Genomic DNA, 24,127 nt, shown 5'->3' on the forward strand with positions numbered 1-24,127 from the left:
GGAGGACGCATGTCTCTCGACCTTGAAAAACATTTAAATCGTTGTTTTTGCTTTTAAAGATATGCGTAGTCTAAGTTACACATCTGCTATGTTTATTTCTACAAAAGGAAGCAGTTGAGCGTGTATATTTTCAGTGTTGTCAAGTACAGCTCCTACTTCCAAACTTTCTCCCGTTTCCACCACTGCCATTACAGACTGGGCAAGAATCTTTGTCTGTTTGGGGTGTCCTCAGGCACAGAACAGCCATATGTTTAATACCAGCGCTGAACAGGTACATTAGGATTCCTGTCTGTTGAACTTCTAACTGACCTCAAATTAATTCTGGTGTTCTCTGTAGAGAAAAACTGCATATTTGGTTTGTGTCAAAATAGAGGAAACGGACTGAACCAGCTGGGGGTGGGGGGACTTCCAGGACTTGTCTGAAACGATTTGCGTTGCAAAGAGTTAAAGGACAAATGTAATTTTTTATTAGGAATCCTTTTTATTCAAAAAGAAAAGGATATCATGGAGAAAAAAAGACTACATCATCACACTGGGGGTGTGGTCTACTACAAGGATTAACCCCATTAGGCGGTGGAAGAGTGGGCAGGACACATATCCAGATTATCATTTCTTATTATTCGGGTTAGATCCATTCTGGCAAAATGTATTTAGTCCCAACATGGCAACCCAGCTGGGATCCATTTAGTCCCAAAATGGCAACCCTGCTGGATCCATTGAGTCCCAACATGGCAACACAGATAGATCCCAGAGACACCTCACCTGGCAACCCTACTGGATCCATCGAGACCCAACATGGCAACCAGGCTGGATCCATCGAGACCCAACATGGCAACAAGGCTGGATCCATCGAGACCCAACATGGKAACKAGGCTGGATCCATCGAGACTCAACATGGTAACCAGGCTGGATCCATCGAGACCCAACATGGCAACCAGGCTGGATCCATCGAGACCCAACATGGCATACCCGTTACTCCTCTTCATCATCCTCTTCTTCACAGGAACATTCAGGCAGGGAACGGAGCTGCCACTCCAGTTCATTATTTTATTTATCCATCACGGGAGAGGGGGGGGGGGTGTATCGTGGAGGTTGGGGGGAGGGTGTATAGGGGAGAGTGAACAGGGATGTGATTTGTCAGTGTTTGCTCTTCTTCGATTTCTTGTGGGACCGATGCGGAGACCGTGATTTTGACCGTGACTTCTTAGCGGATTTCTTGGGTGTTCTGGAGCGTGATCTCCTGGAACGTTTGGGCGTGCGGGGTAACGAGGGAGACCTGGGGAGAAAGAACACAGGAGAGTTAAGGAGAACTGGAGGCCCAAGCTGTAATGGCCTTTAAGGACGTTTCTGAAAGTTATCCCACCACAAAGATAGAAGGATCAGATATTTGATTGACAAACAGTTGTTCTTCCTCTCAAAAGGTAAAAGTAGAACATCTTTAAAACATTCCTCTAGAAGTATATCTAAATGCTTCCTGACCTTTTGGACAACTTCTTGCTGCTGGTGACGCGAGGGGAGTCTTTGTGGGAGGAGCGGGATCTTGACGACACTACGTCCTTGGAGTAGGAGCGGTCCGAGCGCTCGGAACGTTCTGACCTCTCCGAGCGGGGGGACGGAGAGCGAGCCCGTCTGCTGCCGGGCGAGACGCTGTGACGCCGTTTCTTAGCAACCACAGGAGACAGACCACGCCTGGCAGAGATGATGAAATTGGCAGAATAGTTTTTTTTAGTCATACAACGACTGGCTATCGGTTTTTAATTTGAATCCCAGTGAGATATAAATCTCTGTCAAGGAAGCCCTGAACTGCCCCTCTTTTCAACGGTGCATATGAATGGTATTTAACCCTAATAGAGAGTGCTTTCCTAGGATCTGATAGGAACCCATCACATAGCTCTATCACTAAGTTTCCTCTTGCTATCCAACCATTATTTATGTCAATCTTCATTTTAGATTTGCATAGAAACGTTTTGTTTCATCTTTCTCACCTTGTATTATTTTATTTCTTAAGCACTTTGAAAGGCATTTGTTGGGAAAAAATGTGGTCTATAAATAAAGCTTGATTGATTAATAGAGCCACTAATGTCATTAAGTCTAATGAATGCATCACGAAAACTATGAGGGGTCTAACCTGTCTCTCCTGGTCGGAGTAGACTCCTCCTTCTCCTTCTTGGCGTCTTTTAAACGAGCTTCGCTTTTCTCCTTCTCCTTTTTGTCCCTCTCTTTCTCCTTCTCTTTCTCCCGTTCCAGTTTCTCCTTTTCTTTTTCCTGAAAAAAGGCGTTGTTAAGTTATATTACTGAATGGAAAGCAACATTATCCATATTTTCCTTTATTCAGCTATGATAGTACACCCAGTAACAATTGGAACTGTTCTCCAGGGAGTCCTGGGCTGTTAAATACATCAATATCTGAAGTATCCTCTAGGATATGTCCTTTAAACTTCAGGTAATATTGAGGTAAATAGCAATGACCGTAATTCATGTAATAAAGGGTGCCATAACATTGGCCAACAATAGTACAGCTCCTACAGTGCATTCGTAAAGTATTCAGACCCCTTCCTCCACATTTTGTTACGTGGAAAAAGTCAAGGGGTCTGAGTACTTTCAGAATGTACTGCATGTTCCTTCAGGAACCAAGAGGATTTGGTTCATAAGTAATACCTTGTGTAACAGTTTGTCTCTGTAGTGTTCCACCTGCTCTTGGAGACTCTGGCCAGACTTCTTGGGCCTTTTCCCAGACTCCAGCTCGTCCTGGAACTTCATCACTTTGACCTGAAGAAAACATATTATTTTAACATGTAGAAAAATACGACAGGGTCAACTTACATGGTGTGSCCACTGAACGTGTGGAGGAAACCAAACGTCTTGGTATCCTTATTATTATTTTACTATTAAATTAACAACTCCGAGCCTCATGTGAGTTGTACTTGTTTGTTTATTTCCGGCCATCTGATAATAATATTATATGCCATTTAGCAGACGCAGTAAAGCGCTTTTTTTTTTATACATATGGGTGGTCCCAGGAATTGAACCCACTATCCTAGTGCTCTACCAACTGAGCTCCAGTAAAATGCTGCCATGTTAACCTCTATCTCCCGTAGCTTGGTGCGTCTGTCCTCGTTCATCTCAGAGTGCTTGGTCTTGGWGTCCAAGTCGTCTCTGATGGGGTTGGAGTAACTGGGAGGCTCCTCTGAACGAGAACTCTTGGTGTCCTCATCGTCACTGTCGTCCTCGCCCTTCTTCTCCTCCTCTGGCTGCTCAAAGATCTCCCACTTTGAGGTGGTCACGGCTGAGGGAACAGACACACAATTAAGACAAAATCATAGCTTGATAGAAATTGCCACAAAAAACAGGTTCAGGATACTTTCAAGTGGAATCCTAGCTTTAGAAAGCAGCCTATTCAAGTGGATCCTAGCTTGGTAAATGTAGCCTATCAAGTGGATCCTAGCTTGGTAGAAAGTAGCCATCAAGTGGGATCCTAGCTTGGTAGAATGTAGCCTATTCAAGTGGAATCCTAGCTTGGTAGAAAGTAGCCTATTCAAGTGGGATCCTAGCTTGGTAGAAAGCAGCCTATTCAAGTGGAATCCTAGCTTGGTAGAAAGCAGCCTATTCAAGTGGGATCCTAGCTTGGTAGAAGGTAGCCTGTAGTCATGGTCTCACCCTGTGCCTCCAGCTCAGACTCGTCCACTGCTTCCCATTTTGAAGGTGCTACTTTAAAGGATGCAGCTTTGGCCGCAGCACGATCCACTAAAAGACAAGGAGGAGGTTGATTAGAAAACTGTCCTGTTGACGTTCGGGGTTAAGTCCATAGACCTCTTCCAAGGTAAGGAAACAAATATGAAGTATCCCTTTAATAATCAACGTGTCCGTATGTGGATGTGTAAAAGACAAACGGTCACTCACAGGGCAGTCCGTCTATGTCCTCCTCCGGGGCTTTGATGGGCACTCCATCCAGATCATCCAGCCCCAGGGAAGCTCCGTCTAGAGGGGCGCCGGCCACCACAGCAGCCCCGTCCAGTCCTATAGGAACCCCATCCACGTCCTCCAGTGGGGCCCCATCCATGTCCTCCCCAATGGGGGCCCCGTCGATGTCCTCCACTGGTTCAGGCTGGGCCAACAGACTAGGGGTCAGGTGTTCAAACAGTGGTTTCTGTAGTGAGGAGAAGTGGAGTGGTTTAGGATTACATTCAAAACAAAAAGAAGCTTCCAGAAGTGATTAGTGCTGGGTGGACGACATTACACATCACCAACATGATCAAATCGTAACATTTCCAATAGTCACACAATATTGTCAAACCATGATAACATTTTCAAATCGTAGCTAATAATAAGATTAGCAAGCATTCATTAGCAGAACCATGAGAACGAACACAAGAGGGGGGAGTAGGCTAGCTGACCTCTACTGTGATGGGAGTGGAAGCCGTCTCCTCAGCTGACAAGTTGACTAGACCCAGGAAGACGTTCTGCAGCTTGATGAGGAAGGGATCTGGGTACACGGCCCAGTCCTCCCACGCACGGAAACACGACATCACTCGTTGCTGTTGGCCAAGAGAAAATACTACTTTAGAAAGTTGAAACGGTAAAACCATGTCCAGAAGCAAACCCTAGCCCCTAAAACCCAGCTCCTACACCCTGTCCAGAAGCAAACCCTAGCCCCTAAAACCCAGCTCCTACACCCTGTCCAGAAGCAAACCCTAGCCCCTAAAACCCAGCTCCTACACCCTGTCCAGAAGCAAACCCTAGCCCCTAAAACCCAGCTCCTACACCCTAGCCCCTAAAACCCAGCTCCTACACCCTACACCCTAGCCCCTAAAACCCAGCTCCTACACCCTAGCCTAGTCCCTGTGTAGTTCTGAAAGAAAGGTGTAGGTAACATGATTAAAACTGATTGGAAAATGTATACAATTTAATATACCTTGAAGTTCTCTGACTGGAGGTGACCCTGTATCGTCTTGTATGTTGCATTGAGGTCTGAGAAGACCTGGCAGAGCTTGGCCTCAAAGCTGTGTGAGGGACAAGTTCAACATATTAACTTGTGTAGGAAAACATCTTCAATGCCAATATATACACTGCAAAGTTACGCAAACCAAAAGCAAGCAAGGTCCTTGACACCCACAGTCACATCCAAACATCACATCCACTGAACCCAAACTCAACGACTTACTATTTTCTGTAGTACGACGCGTTGGCTACTTTAGCAGATGAGTTGTACAGCACATCAGACACAAGATATAACCGTGCAATCTGAAAAACAAGGAAGGAATGTTWAAAAAAATATATATATATTTCAGCCAAACTGACCAGTCCTCCCTGATAGAATGGAATAACTACGATAAAAAGTACTCATTTTACYGCACGTTTTACACAAGCCACTCAAGGCTCTGACAGAAAACCAAACACCACAAGGCAAAAAGGAAGTTACAAAGAAACAAACATGGGTGAACGCAAAACAAAGTTGTGCCTACGACACGATAAAGTATCTTTATTTGCCCATTTACATGGAAATTAATTTAGGTGAGGTAATCATACAAAACAATACTATATACATGCAATAGAAAAAGGAAAAGAAGAAAGATGCCTATTTAACATAGTATGTAACCAAACAGACGCTTGGTTTTCATCCTGTTTACCTTCTTGGGGAGTGGTGTCTTGAGGATGGAGAGAGACTCTGTGACACACTCTACGATCTCCTCTGCAGCCTCGGCATGACTCAGACAAAACAACATGGCCTCTGCTATGTCCCCCTTCCTAGGAGTCAGAGCTCTCAACAGCTCTTCTAGCTGATCACGCTCTCTGGAGGGGGGGGGGGGGGGATAAGTAGTTCAACATCATTTTTTATGTTTAAACTTAGTAGCCTTGTCTGGCGCATAGAGGAGTCTATCTCCTGTTTCTGTACTGTGAGGCAGCGTGATGTACCAGTACACCCCCTGGACAGGACACTAGTCTATCTCCTGTTACTGTAGTGTGAGGCAGCGTGATGTACCAGTACACCCCCTGGACAGGACACTAGTCTATCTCAGGGTATTTAGTGTCAAGGTGCGAGTAACTTCATCCACATGCTATTGTGCACAGCACATATAAGCCTGGTATATCAAGAAATTCAAAGTTGGCCTTAGTGACCATTGAATTCTATGGGACTGACCTACTGAGAAATTTGTCATAATAACATTTTTGCGAATCACATGACTGCAAGGCATGGCTCTATGCTTGTGGTGTGCTTGCGTACGGGGAGGGGGAAGGTGTTGTGGGAGATGATTGGTTGGTAGAATAAGCTGATTAAGCCAATGCCTATGTGCCGGGAGTTTCTCCAGGTCTTTCTGTGTTGGCTAACGAAGGCCAAGGTTGACTCGTTGCTTCACCAGATTCTTTGCGCATTTGTCCATTAGAGAATACAAATATGTTAATGACATTACAAACACAGAACATACTCTTCTTTTAAGCATCCTTTCTTCCCAGGCTCCTCCTCTTCCTCCTCTGGCTCCTCCCCCTCTTCAAAGTTGCCGTGTAGGTAGGGGTTGAGGGGAGGAGGGCGCCACAACGAGCCGTTCTTGAACATGCGGAATTCGTCCGTCCGCCATTTTGTTGGCGCTTCTCCCTGTGGGGGGGTTAGGACATCATTCACATTAGACAACAAGGACATTGTTCAGGGTATCAAACAGTAGCAAGTTGAACAATGCCTCTTCTTCCTCCTTTTCAATGTGACAATATTAAGAGGACAGACATGTTTGACCTAACCAGTCATGAGAGGACAGACATGTTTGACCTATAGTGCTTTCCACCTAACCAGTCATGAGAGGACAGACATGTTTGACCTATAGTGCTTTCCACCTAACCAGTCATGAGAGGACAGACATGTTTGACCTAACCAGTCATGAGAGGACAGACATCAGAGGTGCTAAAGAAGAAGGTAAAAAGGGGAGGATGTGATGCAGGACAAGGTGCCACATGATTGGCTGGTCCATACTGACCTGTAGTATTGAGTAGAGTTTCCAGCGGTAGTAGACATGTGCTGGGCTCTGGTTCTCAAACAGAAACCTGACCAACAGAGGCAACACAATGACTAACAGTCAACTTGTTGATTAACAAAATACATTATGGTACATGACATGATCAAAACAGTGATCACGGGAGACACACAAACATACCGGTACATGGGATTACTAAGCTCTCGATTCATGATCATGGCTTCGAACATGGGGCCCTCACGCACCACAAACTCGATCATTCGGTGGATGAGAGAGAGCAAATTCCTAGAAGAAAAACACAGTTAAAACAAACGGATTCAGAGCAGTCGACCCTTCTTCTCCTGAGGCCCAGCCAGACTAGCAGACAGTCTGCTAGTGAGACCTAGAACAGCCTCTGGGCTACACACTATCACAACACATCCAGATGTACTAGACCGGCGTTTCTCAAACTCAGTCCTGGAGACCCCCATGGGGTGCACCTTTTGGTTTTTGCTCCAGCTGATTCAAATAATCAAAGCTTGAGTTCATTACTTGAATCAGCTGTGTAGTGCTAGGACAAAAAACGTGCACACCTTGGGGGTCGGCAGGACTGAGTTTGGGAAAACGCTGTACTAGACAATTAAACTTGAACTATTTCTTACATTGTATTGTTTGACCACATTAACTAATCTAATGTGTAAGAATGATGGAAGAAARATCTTCCTAAATGTTTGACCTTAGCATTTCTGATATTATAAAAAATACCATAAAATCAATTTTAAAAGCCATTAAGGGTCTAAAATAAAACACTAGTTATTACTTCTACTAGTTGTATAAACATGCATGAGTCTTTATGAATCAAGATAACAGGCAATGCTAACTACCATCTCCCCAKAGTAAAGACTAGAAGGAAGGGAGGACAGTGAAGCTGGATAATAATACAAGTGTGATAGAGAGGTTTGAGTGACTCGTTATTGAGTGACGTATCAGCCAATACAGTGCCTGTCAAATCCACCCTGAAAACTCCTGACTGGCTGTCTGGCTGACTGGAAGAACCAAAGCAGTACAGGATTGTTGGCCTAAATAGGCTACATCACAAAAAGACCCTCTATTGGTCATAGGAATCACTAGTTAATGATGTATGAATAAATACCAATGTGTAAATGGGTGAATTAGGCCTCAGAGTGATCTAATATTGGTGCATGTTGGACAAATTAGTGGCCAWCAAAAAAACAACACAGGATGTCTTTAATTTATTTGTAGACAACACAAATCACATTGACGAGATAGTATTGGAGCTGATCCTACCAATGCATGGTGGGTAAAATTCTGTATACTTTCCCAATCCATCCCATGATGCTTTCAGGTCCCTCGCTGCCGCAGACAGTTCAACTTGTTCTGCTCACCAAGGCCAATGTCAAAGGTCACTGAGACTAATGGGAGGTTTGGATTGGATGTCTGAGCTGGGGCCAGGTGTTGCTGAGCCCGTGATTGGATGACAGAGGCCAAGGGGGCGTTTCGGCGGGAGTGAGCAATAGTCAGAGGGCAGGACCGGTCACTCTAAAGAACCCAACTACTACCAGAATGGTATGGTATGTACGTCATGTGAGAGTGTATGGATATTATTAGCTTATGCATGCGAGTGGTGATATGGTGTAGTGAAAATGCTTTTGATGTCACCAAGTAATGGCATGGTGGTTCACGGACTGTATTGATGTTTGCAGGGAGAGTTGGATACATGTGTGAAGAGAAGAGCATATGGACACTGTGGTGGCAGGAAGCCAATGGTGTGCTGTAGGAATGAGCATCTTGCAGTCTGCTAGCATTAAACCTGATGGGGCTCTTTGGCTACGTCTGCTAGCATTAAACCTGATGGGGCTCTTTGGCTACGTCTGCTAGCATTAAACGCTGATAGGGCGCTCTTTGGCTACGTCTAGCGTAGCATTAAACCTGATGGGGGCTCTTTGGCTACGTCGCTAGCATTAAACTGATGGGCTCTTTGGCTACGTCTGCTAGCATTAAACCTGATGGGGCTCTTTGGCAACGTCTGCGTAGCATTAAACCTGATGGGGCGTATAAGGCTACGTCTGCTAGCATTAACCTGATGGGGCTCTTTGGCAACGTCTGCGTAGCATTAAACTGCTATGGGGCTATAAGGCTACGTCTGCTAGCATTAAACTGATGGGGCTCTTTGGCTACGTCTGCTAGCATTAAACCTGAATGGGGCTACGTCTGCTAGCATTTAAAACTGATGGGCTTGGCTACGTCTGCTAGCATTAAACTGATGGGGCTTATAAGGCTACGTCGCTAGCATTAAACCTGATGGGTTGGCTAGTCGTGCTAGCATTAAACCTGATGGGCTGCTTTGGCACGTCTGCTAGCATTAAACCTGATGGGCTATAAGGCTACGTCTGCTAGCATTAACTGATGTGGGCCTTTGGCTACGTCTGCTAGCATTAACCCGATGGGGCTATAAGGCTACGTCTGATAGCATTAAACCCGACTGGGCTATAAGGCTACGTCTGCTAGCATTAACCTGATGGGGCTTATAGGCTACGTCTGCTAGCATTAAACTGATGGGCTCTTATGGCAACGTCTGCTAGCATTAAACCTGATGGGGCTATAAGGCTACGTCTGCTAGCATTAACCTGATGGGCTCTTTGGCTACAGTCTGCTAGCATTAAACCTGATGAGGCTATAAGGCACGTCTTGCTTAGTCATTAAAACCTGATGGGGCTATAAGGCTACGTCTGCTAGCATATTAAACCTGATGGGCTTCAGGGCTGCGTCTGCTAGCATTAAAAACTGATGGACTATAAGGCTACGTCTGCTGCATTAAACCTGATGGGGCTTATAAGGCTACGTCTGCTAGCATTAAACCTGATGGGGCTCTTTGGCTACGTCTGCTAGCATTAAACCTGATGGGGCTATAAGGCTACGTCTGCTAGCATTAAACTGATGGAATTCAAGGCTACGGCTGCTGCTAGCATTAACCTGATGGGACTTCAAGGTGCGTCTGCTAGCATTAAACCTGATGGAACTTCAAAGGCTACGTCTGCTAGCATTAAACCTGATGGGACTTTAAGGCTGCGTCTGCTAGCATTAAACCTGATGGGGACTTCAAGGCTGCTGTCTGCTTAGCATTAAACGATGCGGCTATAGAGGACGTTCTGATAAGCAACGTTAAAAACCCGATGCGGCTATAAGGTACCGATACGATTTAACCCGACGCGGCTATAAGGCTACGTCTGATAGCATTAAACCCCGGCTATGGCACGTTGCTCATAATTTAGGAGCTTTAACGTTCTTGCTATGCATTAAACCTGATGGGGCTCTATTGGCAACGTTGCTAGCATTAACCTGATGGACCTTTGGCACGTCTGCTAGCATGGTAAACCTGATGGGGCTATTAGGCTACGTCTGCTAGCATTTAAACCTGATGGGCTATAGGCTACGTCTGCTAGCATAAACCTGATGGACTATAGGCTTACGTCAGCATTAAACCTGATGGGCTCGTTAGGCTACGTCTGCTAGCATTAAACCTGATGGGGCTTAAGCTACGTGTCTGCTAGCATTAAACCTGATGGGGCTATAAGGCTACGTCTGATAGCATTAAACCTGATGGAACTATAAGGCTACGTTCGGCTAGCATTAAAACCTGATGGACATAGGCACGGTCTGCTAGCATTAAACCTGATGGAACTATAGGCTACGTCTGCTAGCATTAAACCTCATTGTTGGCGTCATAAGCCTACTTGTGCTTGCCTCAACCATTGCTCACCCATACTGAACGACCCCCGTAGCGTGCAGAGATCTAATTGATCAAACTTTAAAATGTGGGTTTATTCATTATGGGTTGTTTTTATTCGTTTTTACACCAATTTAAAAAATAAAAACATGTACCTTTCTGTTGGGATAACCACTTTGACTATGGCTTGGGACAGAGTCTGTATATGAAGTCACATCAGATAATAAACATAGAATATGTGAGTATTATTAAAAAGGCAACAGGTGAAAAATATAAATATAAAATGCATTATAAACTGCATCATATGAAAAACTACTTTCCTTTACTGCTGTCAATTTTATGTATACAGTTCTTAAAATTCCCACACAACTTACCACTGCTTTTCTATTTAGACTAAACACACACCTCTCTATACAGCCATTGTTCCTGTACTGTCATCTTAAATGACTTTCCTTCTAGCCCAGCTAGGAAAAGTAGACATTTTAAAATGGAACAAACCTATGACTAGTAGACGATATGCCCCAAAACGTCACTGGCTGCCCAARGGCCTAAGTAGACCTACGTCTACCAAAATACTTCTAAAACACTGGTACAACAGGCCTAATACAGCAACATCCCAGACCACGGTGAATTACCTTGTCGAATTCCTCCTTGTTCTTGGGCGGAGGGAGCAAGGTGACGTTGGGGTTCTTCAGCCTCTCGCGGGTCTGCGCGTTGAAGGGCAGGCCCGAGGGGGGTGGAGGGAGGGTGTTCTCCACCATGGARGGGGGGATGTAGATTGGGTGAGGTGGGATGGGTACACCTTTACCCCAGCCCAGCTTCATCTCAAAGTTCATCATCATCTTCCCTGGAAGCAGCACAAAATATTCTCTTAAAAATAAAAAAACACTAGCAGCCTATTTTACCTTCCATCACATCTGATCTTACTAGCAATTCTACTGAATCAGCTGATGTTTCCAATGTGCTAGGAATGCCAATGTGTCATGGTCATGTTGTATGACGCAATGAACCACTTCACAAAATAACCATTATTATCACTGGTATTGACAACGGAAGGCTGCTGATCCCATGCATCATATGTCCTACCGTTTCTCGCCTGAGCAAGGCACTTAACCCCCCCCCAAGTAAAACACTGCACTGATAAATCTGATCCGTCAACCCTCCATCTGGAGAGCTACTGGGGTGCAGAGTTTGATCCAACCCTGCTCAAACAGAGTCAGCTTATCAAGGTCCTGTGTGAGCAGCTGATTATATATATTTTTTTACAATGTGGTGTGTTCGAGCAGCGGCTGGAGGTCGCGCCCAGAGCTCTCCTGGACTTCAGGAGAGGGTTGGCCACCCTGCACGCCCGCTAGCTTCTCTGGACTCTCCAGGAGGAGGGTTGGCCACCCCTGCACGCCGGTAGCTCTCCTGGACCTCTCCAGGAGGAGGTTGTGCCCACCCTGCACGCAAAGTAGCTTCTCCTGACTCTCCAGGGAGGAAGGTGGGCCACCCTGCGACGCCAGTAGCTCTCCGACGCTCCAGGAGGAGGGTTGGCACCTCTGCACGCCCAGTAAGTCTCCTGGACATCTCAGGAGGGTTGGCCATCCTGCAACATTGCAATTACCACCAAATACATTGTCCTTATAAAAATAATAAAGGTGGGTGAAGTGTTTAACGAAGATTTTAATCTATTTGTAAGGTTAAAATATTCAGTGTTCAAGGGAGATCATGACAGCATAGGAGTTAATTGTCAATTAGGCTATTCTAAGAATGTTTTTTTTTTTTTTTTGTCAGAATTACATTGCCAGGATTGAAAAGAGTAGAATCCTAGCCAATTATGATCGCTTGAGAGACGGTTCTACAACCGGAGTATGCAGCATTGGTTTAGTCAACTGCGCACCCGTATCAACTGCATGTTGGCCATCTGTTATTTTAGGACATGGGACATGACATTAATGTATGCTAATAGCTAAATAGTTAACTAGCCAGATAGACAATTCTAAATACATTGTGTAGTTTGGCAGGTTATCTAGTGAGTCTGTTGWGTATCATCATTTGAAATAAATAATTTATCTGCTGCACAATGCCTCTCTCTCCTCTAGCTCTCCTCCACTGGCACACACGCAGGTGATGCACACAGCATGACTTTCCAAGGATTTTCATTGCTGACCAAAAACGTGCTATGACTGGGCAAATAACTCGCTAGCAATTATTATCAACAAATGGGCTTTGATCTCWAAAACGCATCTTGCGACTGCATGATTGAAAGACAGCTCATGCCTGTCAATGCAGGCCTACAATCGTTATACTGTGATGCACTCTGCAGCGATTGGGAGGACAGTGAGCAAAATGTTGCATCAAGAGGACGTTTTGATCCAATTATGATCAGAGTAGCCTAATTATTTGATATTGTGATTTTTGCATGATTTGTTTTACTTTTTAAATTTAAATCTATAATCTGCTTGTCCAACAAATGTTTTTACTTGCCCCCGGACAAGCGTTAATGTTGAGCCCAGACAATGTTTTTGATCCATTATCAGTTCTCATATCATAACCATTAAACTCTAACTGTTTTAATGTCACCATTGGCCACATGGTGAAATTCCTGAGCGSTTTCCTTCCTCTCCGGCAACTGAGTTAGGAAGMACACCTGTATTGATGGGTGTATTGATACACCATCCAAACCCTAATTAATAACTTCACCATGCTCAAAGGGATATTCAGTGTCATTATTAATAAATAATATATATATAATTTTTACACGTCTACCAATCAGTGCCKTTCTTTACAAGGCATTGGAAAACGTCTCTAGTCTTTGTGGTTGAAGCGTGATTGAAATGCATTACTCGATTGAGGGACCTTACAGATAATTGTATGTTTGGGTTACAGAGATGGGGTAGTCATTGCAACTTACTATGTGATTTGTTAAGTACATTTTCACTCCCAAGACTTATTTAGGTTTGCCTTAACAAAGGGATTGAATCTGTATTGACTCAAGATATTTCATCTATTAATTTTTAAATAACTTGTAAAAATGTATAAAAACATAATTGTGTGTAGGCCAGTGTAGTGACACAAAACCTTAATTTAGTCCATTTTATATTCAGGCTGTAAAACAACAAAATATGGAAAAAGTCAAGGGGTGTGAATAGTTTCTAAAGGCAGTACGTGTGATACCTGCTGGTGTACTCTACAACTCCCATGTCCCACAATGCAAAAGGAAAGCCCAGGAAGCAGAACCGGTATTTGATGTAAGTGAAGTTGCATTGTGATGGCGTGTGGGTGCAGTGGTGTGATGCATTGTGATGGGTGGGTCAAGTGGTGTGATGCATTGTGATGGGGGGTCAGTGGTGTGATGCATTGTGATGGGTGGGTCCAGTGGTGTGATGCATTGTGATGGGTGGGTTCAGTGGTGTGATGCATTTGTGATGGGTGGGTCAGTGGGTGTGATGCATTGTGATGGGTGGGTCAGATGGTGTGATGCATTGTGATGGGTGGTCAGTGGTGTGATGCATTGTGATGGGTGGGTCATGGTGTGATGCATTGTGATGGTGGGTCAGTGGTCAGTGATGATGTGATGGTGGGTCAGTGGTGTGATGGGTGGGTCAGTGGTGTTGGATGGGTGGGTCATGGTGTGAATGGGTGGGTCATGGTGTGATGCATTGTGATGGTGGGTCAGTGGTGTGATTGTGGTGGGTCAGTGGTGTGATGCATTGTGATGGGTGGGTCGTGGTGTGATGCATTGTGATGGGGTGGAGTTGGATGTGATGGGTGGGTCATGTGTGATGCATTGGAGGGTGGGTCAGTGGTGTGATGGGTGGGCCAGTGGTGTGATGCATGTGATGGGTGGGTTAGTGTGTGATGATAACTAAAGCTTTAATACCGTTGAGGTTTTCAGAGCTCTCTCCGCATCCCCGGTTCATAAAGGCCACAAAGCCACAGTTCCTCTCCCTGGCCCTCTCCTCGTCGCCGTCCGCGGCCACATGATCTTTCCACGCTGGCTAGAGGGCCGTAACGCCCAAACTCCTGGACACAGCATCTCCTCGTTCATTATACAGCAACCAGAAGAACAGAGATGGGGAGGGCAGGGAGGAGGGACTTTTTGTTATTGGTGTCATTTTACATTGGAATAATCCTTCAGTAATACCAATACATCAGTAGCAATTCAGTTACTAATATATGCAAATTAGGAATATAATACATTCATACAACACATTTATAAAGCAATTTCTAAACCACAAAAAAAGGTTTACCACTGTGGGTTGATGTTTCCGAGATATAAGTTAGTCGTAGAGGGTCTCCAACGTCATGGGAACCAGGTGCAGAGTCATCCAGAACTGCAGAGAGAGCAGAAGAATCTTTCTATAATATATAAACTTAGTGAGACGTAGATATTAAAAGCAAGCCACTGTATTAAGTTTATCAAATTACCACTGGACGGACGGTTTCTTCTTGAAGAACCATCCACATAAATAAAAAGCAGAAAAGCAGGATAAATGTTTGTTTCCCAGCGAAGTGGAAACGGGCTGGGTGGAGGACGGAGGCAGCGTAGGAGGAGGGGGGACAGTCAGTAGGAGGGAGGGGGAACAGTCAGTAGGAGGAAGGGACGGAGGACAGTCAGTAGGAGGAGGGGGGACAGTCAGTAGGAGGACGGGGGACAGTCAGTAGGAGGAGGGGGACAGTCAGTAGGAGGAGGGGGGACAGGTCAGTAGGAGGAGGGAGGACAGTCAGTAGGAGGAGTGGGGGTACAGTCAGTAGGAGGAGGAGGAAGTGGGGGGTACAGTCGGTATGAGGAGAGGAGTGGGGGTACAGTCGGGTATGAGGAGGAGGAGGGGAAGTGTATGGAGGAGGGAGTGGGGTATCAGAGGGATGGTACGTCCGGTAATGAGGAGGAGGAGATGGGGGTACAGTCGGTATGAGGAGAGGAAGTGGGGGGTACAGTCGGTTATGAGGGGAGGAGTGGGGGTAAGTCGGATATGAGGAGGAGGAGTGGGGGGTAGCAGTCGGTATGAGGAGGAGGAGTGGGGTACAGTCGGTATGAGGAGGAGGAGTGGGGACAGTCGGTATGAAGGGAGGAGTGGGGACAGTCGGTATGAGGAGGAGGAGTGGCGGAAGTGTATGAGAGAGGAGAAACAGTCGGTAGAGGAGGAGGTGGGGACAGTCGGTATGAAGGAAAGGCAGGGAAGTCGCGGATGGAGGGGTGAAACAAAGTCCGGTATGAGGAGGAGGAGGTGGGACAGTCGGTATGAGAGGGAGGAGGAGTGGTGACAGTCGGTATGAGGAGGAGGAGTGGTGGACAGTCGGTATTGGGAGGAGAGGAGTGGGACAGTCCGTTATAGCGAGGAGGAGGGGGACAGTCGGTATGAAGGAGGAGGAGGGGGGAACAGTCGGTATGCAGGAGGGGGAGCTAGAAGGGGACAGTCGGTATGAGGAGGGGGGACAAGTTCGGTATTGAGGAGGGGGCGACAAGTCGGTAATGAGGAGGGGGACAGCTTTGGGGGGGCGCGGTACTGAGAGGCGGGGGACAGTCGGTATGAGGAGGGGGGGACAGTCGGGTATTGAGGAGGGGGGACAGTGCGGTATGAGGAGGGGGGGACAGTCGAATATGAGGAGGGGGGGGCAGTCGGTTAATGGGAGGAGGGGGGCAAGTCGGCTATGAGGGAGTTAGGGAGGCAGTCAGTATTGAGGGAGAGGTACGGCGGGCGGTTCAACAGACAGTCAAGTAAGGGGGGGTTTTAAGAACAAGTCAGTACGGGGGGTTCAAGACAGTCAGTACGGGGGGTTCAAGACTCAGTACGGGGGGTTCAGACAGTCAGTACGGGGGGGGTTCAAGACAGTCAGTACGGGGGGGTTCAAGACAGTCAGTACGGGGGGGTTCAAGACAGTCAAGTACGGGGGGTTCAAAGACAGTAAGTACGGGGGGGTTCAAGACAGTCAGTACGGGGGGGTTCAAGACAGTCCAGTTACGGGGGGGGTTACAAGACAGTCAGTACGGGGGGGTTCAAGACGTCAGTACGGGGGGGTCTCAAGACAGTCAAGTAGGGGGGTTTCAAGACAGTCGATACGGGGGGTTCAAGACAGTCAGTATGGGGGCATGCAAGTTGAGGGGGAGGGTTCTAGGTAGTCAGAAAAGGGTCTGAGAGGCAGGGGCCAGATCAGAAGGATTATTATGTACGAACATAGTCTACGTTTTCCTGTACTGAAATCTTTAACTGATAATGCTCTGTTTGACCATTGAGCAAATGAGTTTGGACTCGCCGCCTAACCTTTATACATACCAGTTAGGACGTGCCTGTGCAGGTTTATGCTCGCCAATGTAGTCACGCAGACCCTTATAGTACTTGGACGCGAAGATCGGTATCGTTTAATCACCATGCACCATCGACGCAGACGGTTCGAATCGATGACTTTGCTCTTTCTTCACTCTGATGTGTATATCTACCTCCTCACTACCTGGAGATCTCTATGGAGATAGCAGGTTTAGAGAATAGTATGTTGATCGCAATCCAACGCATAACAGTACACAGACTGGTCAGTGACTGAGAGACCAAAAGTTGATATGCAGAAATTAAGTTAGGACCTGACTGCCTCAGAGTTTGCTTGCTTAATGTGGCTCTGATTCACATTCAGTTTTCACTGCTTTCTCCAGTTATAGGTTGAGTATTAACGTTACGCATAGCATTTGGGTTCATAAGTGGTCAGCGACGAGACTCATTGACAATCTTGAGTGCAAAGAGTAAAATATGGTTAGGGACGGTTGAGTCGTGATCACTACATATTAAGAAGCCTCGCTGCAATGTCCTGCCTCTGTGCAGCACTCTGCCAGAATATATAATGGTACGGCCGTAGCATACTCCTGACTGGGAGTATGAGACAGCACGCATGGTTGCTTGCAAACGACGGAGCATATAGAGTCAAGGGACTTTGGTGACGAGATATATTTCGTTTTCGGGAGAGATATTACTCCCTTGCCGGCCTCTATGACAGTGCTTGGACTCAGACTCGACGACGAGATCACGCTATGCGATCGAAAGACGCTGTGTGTGTCACGGTACATGAGGAGGGAGTTTCCTGGCCATGGAGTGTGTACCCAAAATCGAGGGAGTGAGCGGGGCGGGAGGAGAATGTATCGAGTGTCTTACTGTGCCATGTTAGCTTTGCCTATTATCGCACAAAGAATGTGTCTCTAGATGTGGAAGGGATCTTGGCTCCTGTGTACTCAACAAAAACTGTCTGGAAAGTTGGTTGGGTGAGCCAACTTGTTTCTAGAAGGAGGATGTGTTGGTACATTCTTTATCATGGATGTGTCTTAGGCAAAATTGTGCAGTGAGCCCACTCCCTTGTCTGAGATGCACCCACACATGAATAGGTCAAGAATGCTATTAATCGTTTGGCTATGGCGCAAGGACTGATGTAGCGCTCACCTTGCTTCTCTCCGGACAAAGCTTTTTTCCGGATGCCCAAACAATCGGAAAGCGGGATAGACAGAGAAAATGACTTTACCCCATCCTCAGCAATCCAATCCTGTACCTTTTGCAGAATATCAGTCTGTCCCTGATGTTTTTCCCTGGAAGAAGTGGCTTCTTTGCTGCCCTTCTTGACACCAGGCCATCCTCCAAAAGTCTACGCCTCACTGTGCATGCAGATYCACTCACACCTGCCTGCTGCCATTCCTGAGCAAGCTCTGTACTGGTGGTGCCCCGATCCCGCAGCRGAATCAACTTTAGGAGACGGTCCTGGCGCTTGCTGGACTTTCTTGTGCGCCCTGAAGCCTTCCTCACAATTGAACCGCTCTCCTAGAAGTTCTTGATGATCCGATAAATGGTTGATTTAGGTTCAATCTTACTGGCAGCAATATCCTTGCCTGTGAAGCCCTTTTTGTGCAAAGCAATGARGACGYCACGTGTTTCCTTGCAGGTAACCATGGTTYACAGAGGAAGAACAATGAWTCCAAGCACRACCCTCCTTTTGAAGCTTCCAGTCTGTTATTCGAATTCAATCAACATGACAGAGTGATKTCCAGCCTTGTCCTCGCCAAAACTCACACCTGTTTTAACGAGAGAATCACTGACATGATGTCAGCTGGTCCTTTTGTGGCAGGGCTGAAATGCAGTGGAGATGTTTTTGAGGGATTCAGTTCATTTGCATGGCAAAGAGGGACTTTGCAATTAATTGCAATTCATCTGATCACTCTTCATAACATTCTGGAGTATATGCCATCATACAAACTGAGGCAGCAGACTTTGTGAAAATTAATATTTGTGTCATTCTCAAAACTTTTGGCCACGACTGTACATTGTGACGACCCTCCCACTCTGTCTGCAGAATTATTTCTCTTTGCTCTTGTTTTCCTTATTAGGACGTCGGTGGGCGGAACCAGGAGGGTCATTAGCAACATGGGTAACACCTGGGCTTGGGTGTGTCCCAGGATAAATACACCTCTTCCCCATTCATTGAGGAGACTCTCTCCATGCAGACACACTGATAGATTTTGGTTGTAGCATTTTTGTGGCTGTTTTGTTTGTTTGCTTTGGCACCTTTCAACACCCCTTCATTATCACATGTATACACGCAACCACTCACTTACACTACTGATTACTGACACGATTGTTAAATGTATTTAGTTTACTTTAGTTAATAAATATATTTTGTTATTCCTTATCTCCACATTGTCTCCCTTTTTGTTAGGAACTTCGAGCCGGTTGGTGACAACACGGAGCTAAAGGGATGTGAAATRGCTTACTGTTTCAGTTCTTCCTTAAAGAGCTCTAAGTTGCTTTTCTTCTTTTCCTTTTCAGTTGTTTTCTTCAGTGTCTGAAAAGTAAAAAAAAACGTTTTTTTCCCTTGATTTTTGACGAAGCCATTAAAATAACTACCTATTTGGTTAGTCGAACAACAGTCAAATAAATGCTTGTTGCAATAATACATACGTGTTTTTTATCTAATGTTAAAAACTGTGGAGGGGTTTCCAAAGGCAGGAAGCTGCCTTTCGGTGGTGCTGCTGTTTCGAAGCGAGACTTGGGTTTATACAGCTTGCCCTTCTTGTCATCGGAAGCAGCCTCCTCTGTAGGAAAAAGCATACAGTATGTCAACACGAGATAGTCTAGTTTTTTACTAGAATGTACAATACAATAGTTCACAACTGTATTTATCCAATACACAGAGACAATGGAAAATGGTAATTTGACTCCCCAACATACAGTTGAAGTCGTGAGTTTACATACACTTAGGTGTGAGTCATTAAAACTCGTTTTTCACCCACTCCACAAATTTCTGGTAACAAACTATAGTTTTGACAAGTCGGTTAGGACAACGTTGTGCATGACACAAGTCATTTATCCAACAATTGTTTACAAACAGGTTATTTCACTTATAATTCACTGTATCACAATTCCAGTGGATCAGAAGTTGACATACACTAAGTTGACTGTGCCTTTAAACAGCTTGGGAAATTCCATAAAATTATTTCATGGCATTAGAAGCTTCTGATTGGCTATCTGACATCATTTGAGTCAATTGGAGGTGTACCTGTGGATGTATTTCAAGGCCTACCTTCAAACTCAGTGCCTCTTTGCTTGACATCATGGGAAAATCAAAAGAWATCAGCCAAGACCTCAGAAAAAAATTGTTGACCTCCACAAGTCTGGTTCATCCTTGGGAGCAATTTCCAAACCCCTGAAGGTACCACGTTCATCTGTACAAACAATAGTACGCAAGTATAAACACCATTGGACCACACAGCCGTCATACCGCTCAGGAAGGAGACGCGTTCTGTCTCCTAGAGATTAACGTACTTTGGATGTGGAAAGTGCAAATCAATCCCTGAACAGCAAAGGACCCTGTGAAGATGCTGGAGGAAACAGGTACAAACGTATCTATATCCACAGTAAAACAAGTCATATGTCAACATAACCTGAAAGGCCGCTCAGCAAGGAAGAAGCCACTGCTCCAAAACCGTCATAAAAAAGCCAGACTACGGTTTGCAACTGCACATGGGGACAAAGATCGTACTTTTTGGAGAAGTGTCCTCTGGTCTGATGAAACAAAAATAGAACTGTTTGGCCATAATGACCATCGTTATGTTTGGAGGAAAAAGGGGGATGCTTGCAAGCTGAAGAACACCATCCCAACCGTGAAGCATGGGGGTGGCAGCATCATGTTGTGGGGGTGCTTTGCTGCAGGAGGGACTGGTGCACTTCACAAATTAAATGGCATCATGAGGAAGGACAATATATCCACATAATTTAAGCAACATCTCAAGACATCAGTAAGGAAGTTAAAGCTTGCTCGCAAATGGGTCTTCCAAATGGACAATGACCCCAAGCATACTTCCAAAGGTCTGGCAAAATGGCTTAAGGACAACAAAGTCAAGGTATTGGAGTGGCCTTCACAAAGCCCTGACCTCAATCCTATAGAAAATGTGTGGGCAGAACTGAAAAAGCGTGTGCGAGCAAGGAGGCCTACAAACCTGACTCAGCTACACCAGCTCTGTCAGGAGAAATGGGCCAAAATTCACCCAACTTATTGAGGGAAGCTTGTGGAAAACTACCCAAAACGTTTGACCCAAGTTAAACAATTTAAAGGCAATGCTACCAAATACTAATTGAGTGTATGTAAACTTCTGACCCACTGGGAATGCGATGAAAGAAAATAAAAGCTGAAATAAATAATTCTCTCTACTATTCTTCTGACATTTCCCATTCMTAAAATAAAGTGGTGATCCTAACTGACCTAAGACAGGGAATTTTTACTAGGAWTAAATGWCAGGAATTGTGAAAATCTGAGTTTTAATGTATTTGGCTCAGGTGTATGTAAACTTCCGACTTCAACTGTATCTACACATTTAATATTTAGCTAAAAATATCCCTGATAGTTTTGTGCGGTTTGAGTTGGTTCTTCTTACCTTTAGTTGCATTAGCAATGCCTCCCCGGACAAAGGCCTTGACCTTGCCCTCTCCTCCCTCGAACGCAGCCAGGAACTCTTCATAGATCTCTGCAGCTGCACGCTCATCCTCCTGCCAAGGACCAGACCATCAACATCTCTCACAGGCCATCTCACAATACCAGAGCACTTGTCCAATAATAAATACGTATTATACTTTCTGCTGCAAAAACGTTTCCTACCGTTTGCTCTAATAAACACGCCACTGATTCAACAAACCAATTTAAACACAAACAGCTAATGCTACATGAATCCACTTTGGAATGATCAAGTTTATAGYAAATGCAAGGTGCATTAGGATGCTGCCCAAAACAAACACGTGGGCATATCCAGATTTCAATTTGATCCCTTGTGTGGGTCACAACTTGTAACATGAAATACATTTTTGACACTTCTATTTACCTTCTTTTTGATTTCCTCTTGTTCCTTCTTGCTTAGGGTCCTCTTGGGCACGACCGTTTTGCCAATGCTGAAGGACTTCAACTTGCTCTCTAGTAGCGCCTACAAATGTAAATAAAAGACAACTTCGATAGCTAAAGAGTTGAATACACTCACATGTCTCATTACAATAACAGTTAAGAGATCACTCATTTGTGCGTTTTCCTTGAGGTTGCTTGATATTCTTCCATGCATTAGTTAGCACGCTGACCTGACAGACAACGTTGTGAAACAGCCAGCTTACAGTATGCTAACTGGTGAAATGACAGGTTGTTGCTAGCTAGCTGCTACCTAACAGCCAACTGGCTATTTACTAATACTGTGGATAGTATTGTGTTGTTGAATTGGAATGATCGAAATGTTGAGTTTGTCAGAAGCTTAGCTAACTACGGTAGTTATCACAGCCTGTCAGGAGGCCTACGGCGGGTATAATGATTTTTGTCCACCAGCTACAGCTTCACAACGGCAAAGGACTAGTGGAGGCTATTGTTAACTAGCCCGTATTTATTTATTCACCACGCTGGTGCAACAACCAAAACCAAGCACCAACTCACAGCAACTAGCTAAATGGAGCCAAATGCTATAATAGTAATCAGCTAACTATGTAAACACATGGCGAATCAGTCCAATGTTTGAAAACAGGAAAAATACCGGTGTATCAGGCCCTTACAGTAGCTAGCTAGCTAGCTAGCGTTAATAAGCTAAGTGGTCTTTTCGTACACAAACGCTCCTTATAATTAGGAACACGTATGGCAACAGCTGCACAACGTTTATAACAACACAAACTACAATAAACAGTTCGTATAGAGTTGAATTGCCAATGCATCAAGTAAATGTCGATTAATAAATTCACCTTTGCGCTAGATTTCTGCGAACCACCTGGCGTTCGGTCCGCCATCTTGGTTGTGCTAACTTTAATCAATTACCGATTTTGGGATACGTTTTTTTACCTAGTCCAAAATCGTCAAATAAAGAAAAATCGATGACTGTTTGCATAGCTTAGTAGTGGTTTGAATGGCCTACTACCTAAATGGTGGCCTTGCAATAATAGGCTTCTGGATAAAAAACAACTAGAACTATTAATTAATCAGCCAACTGTAAATCACAGTCGTGATATATTTTTTGTGGGGTTGGTGCCTACTCCATATTTAAATTCAGTGGTGTAAAGTACTTAAGTATATTTTAGAAATTACAATTATTTTTGATACTTAAGTATAATTAAAACCCAACACTTTTAGACTTTTACTCAAGTAGTATTTTACTGGGTGACTTTCACTTTTACTTTAGTAATTTTCTATTAAGGTATCTTTACCTTTACTCAAGTATGACAATTGGGTATTTTATTCACCACTGTTTAATAAATTGCATTACCCAACTTGTTCTATTGATGACCTGTTGACACATGGCTTTTCAAGCCAAAATCACACATTCAGACAACCTGAAAACATGTATTTGAGAAGCGATGCTTCATTTGCGCCACCAGATGGAGCCATTTATAGCCAAACCTCTCTGTGTGTGTGTGTGTGTGTGTGTGTGTGTGTGTGTGTGTGTGTGTGTGTGTGTGTGTGTGTGTGTGTGTGTGTGTGTGTGTGTGTGTGTGCGTGCGTGCGTGTGCGTGCGCACGTGTACATGTACATGTTAAAATATCTCAAATTTGACCAACTTTTATCTAGGGGTTTAGTGTTGTGAGAATTAGAGTTAGAATTAGAATTGCATTAAAGGTTAGGGTTAGGAGCTAGGGTTAGTTTTAGGGTTAGGAGCTAGGGTTAGGAGCTAGGGTTAGGTTTAGGTTTAGGTTTAGGGTTAGGAGCTAGGGTTAAGTTTAGGGTTAGGGTTAAAGTTAAGGTTTAAAAAACAATAACAGATCAGAGGCAGTAGGGATGACCAGGGATGTTCACTTGATAAGTGTGTGAATTGGACCATTTTCCTGTCAAAATGTTTATTTTATTTATTTTTATTTAACCTTTATTTAACTAGGCAAGTCAGTTAAGAACAAATTCTTATTTACTATAACGGCTTACCAAAAGGCAAAAGGCCTCCTGCGGGGACGGGGGCCTGGGATAAAAAAAGAAGAAT

General features: G+C 44.8%; 2 protein-coding genes and 2 long non-coding RNA genes across 5 annotated transcripts; 1 reads left to right on the plus strand and 3 right to left on the minus strand.

Annotated features, from left to right (window-relative positions):
• Positions 1–462: 462 nt before the first annotated feature.
• On the minus strand, positions 463–14,671 carry LOC112069576 (U2 snRNP-associated SURP motif-containing protein). The gene is given in 18 exon segments (XM_024136917.2): positions 463–1,276; positions 1,480–1,689; positions 2,129–2,265; positions 2,659–2,769; positions 3,084–3,286; positions 3,658–3,744; positions 3,901–4,147; positions 4,395–4,535; positions 4,913–5,000; positions 5,162–5,241; positions 5,628–5,790; positions 6,426–6,592; positions 6,966–7,032; positions 7,143–7,247; positions 10,845–10,888; positions 11,325–11,536; positions 14,555–14,639; positions 14,642–14,671. Coding segments are annotated over 18 exon segments (2,301 nt in total). The 5' UTR covers positions 14,657–14,671; the 3' UTR covers positions 463–1,137.
• Positions 8,934–9,509, minus strand: LOC139024126 (uncharacterized). The gene is made up of 3 exons (XR_011475385.1): positions 9,403–9,509; positions 9,121–9,157; positions 8,934–9,004 (listed from the first exon to the last, which is right to left on the minus strand). It is a non-coding gene; the product is annotated as an uncharacterized lncRNA (long non-coding RNA).
• Positions 9,512–10,058, plus strand: LOC139024127 (uncharacterized). Its single transcript, XR_011475386.1, has 3 exons — positions 9,512–9,568; positions 9,800–9,875; positions 9,990–10,058. It is a non-coding gene; the product is annotated as an uncharacterized lncRNA (long non-coding RNA).
• A 4,724-nt stretch (positions 14,672–19,395) lies between the features above and the next one.
• Positions 19,396–23,011, minus strand: LOC112069577 (U2 snRNP-associated SURP motif-containing protein). Of its 2 annotated transcripts, XR_011475384.1 has the most exons (6): positions 22,905–23,011; positions 22,016–22,114; positions 21,575–21,686; positions 20,224–20,365; positions 19,602–19,735; positions 19,415–19,485 (listed from the first exon to the last, which is right to left on the minus strand). XR_011475384.1 is itself a non-coding variant. In XM_024136918.1 (5 exons), exons 1-5 carry the CDS (start codon positions 22,947–22,949, stop codon positions 19,411–19,413), a joined length of 465 nt encoding a protein of 154 aa, XP_023992686.1. In that variant the 5' UTR covers positions 22,950–23,011; the 3' UTR covers positions 19,396–19,410. The 2 variants fall into 2 exon arrangements, 1 of the variants encoding a protein (XP_023992686.1); XM_024136918.1 differs by lacking the exon at positions 20,224–20,365 and having other exon boundaries at positions 19,396–19,485.
• Between the last annotated feature and the right edge of the window lie 1,116 nt (positions 23,012–24,127).

This window comes from Salvelinus sp. IW2-2015, unplaced genomic scaffold (genome assembly GCF_002910315.2).
Source record: "Salvelinus sp. IW2-2015 unplaced genomic scaffold, ASM291031v2 Un_scaffold1052, whole genome shotgun sequence".
Lineage (NCBI taxonomy): Eukaryota > Metazoa > Chordata > Actinopteri > Salmoniformes > Salmonidae > Salvelinus > Salvelinus sp. IW2-2015.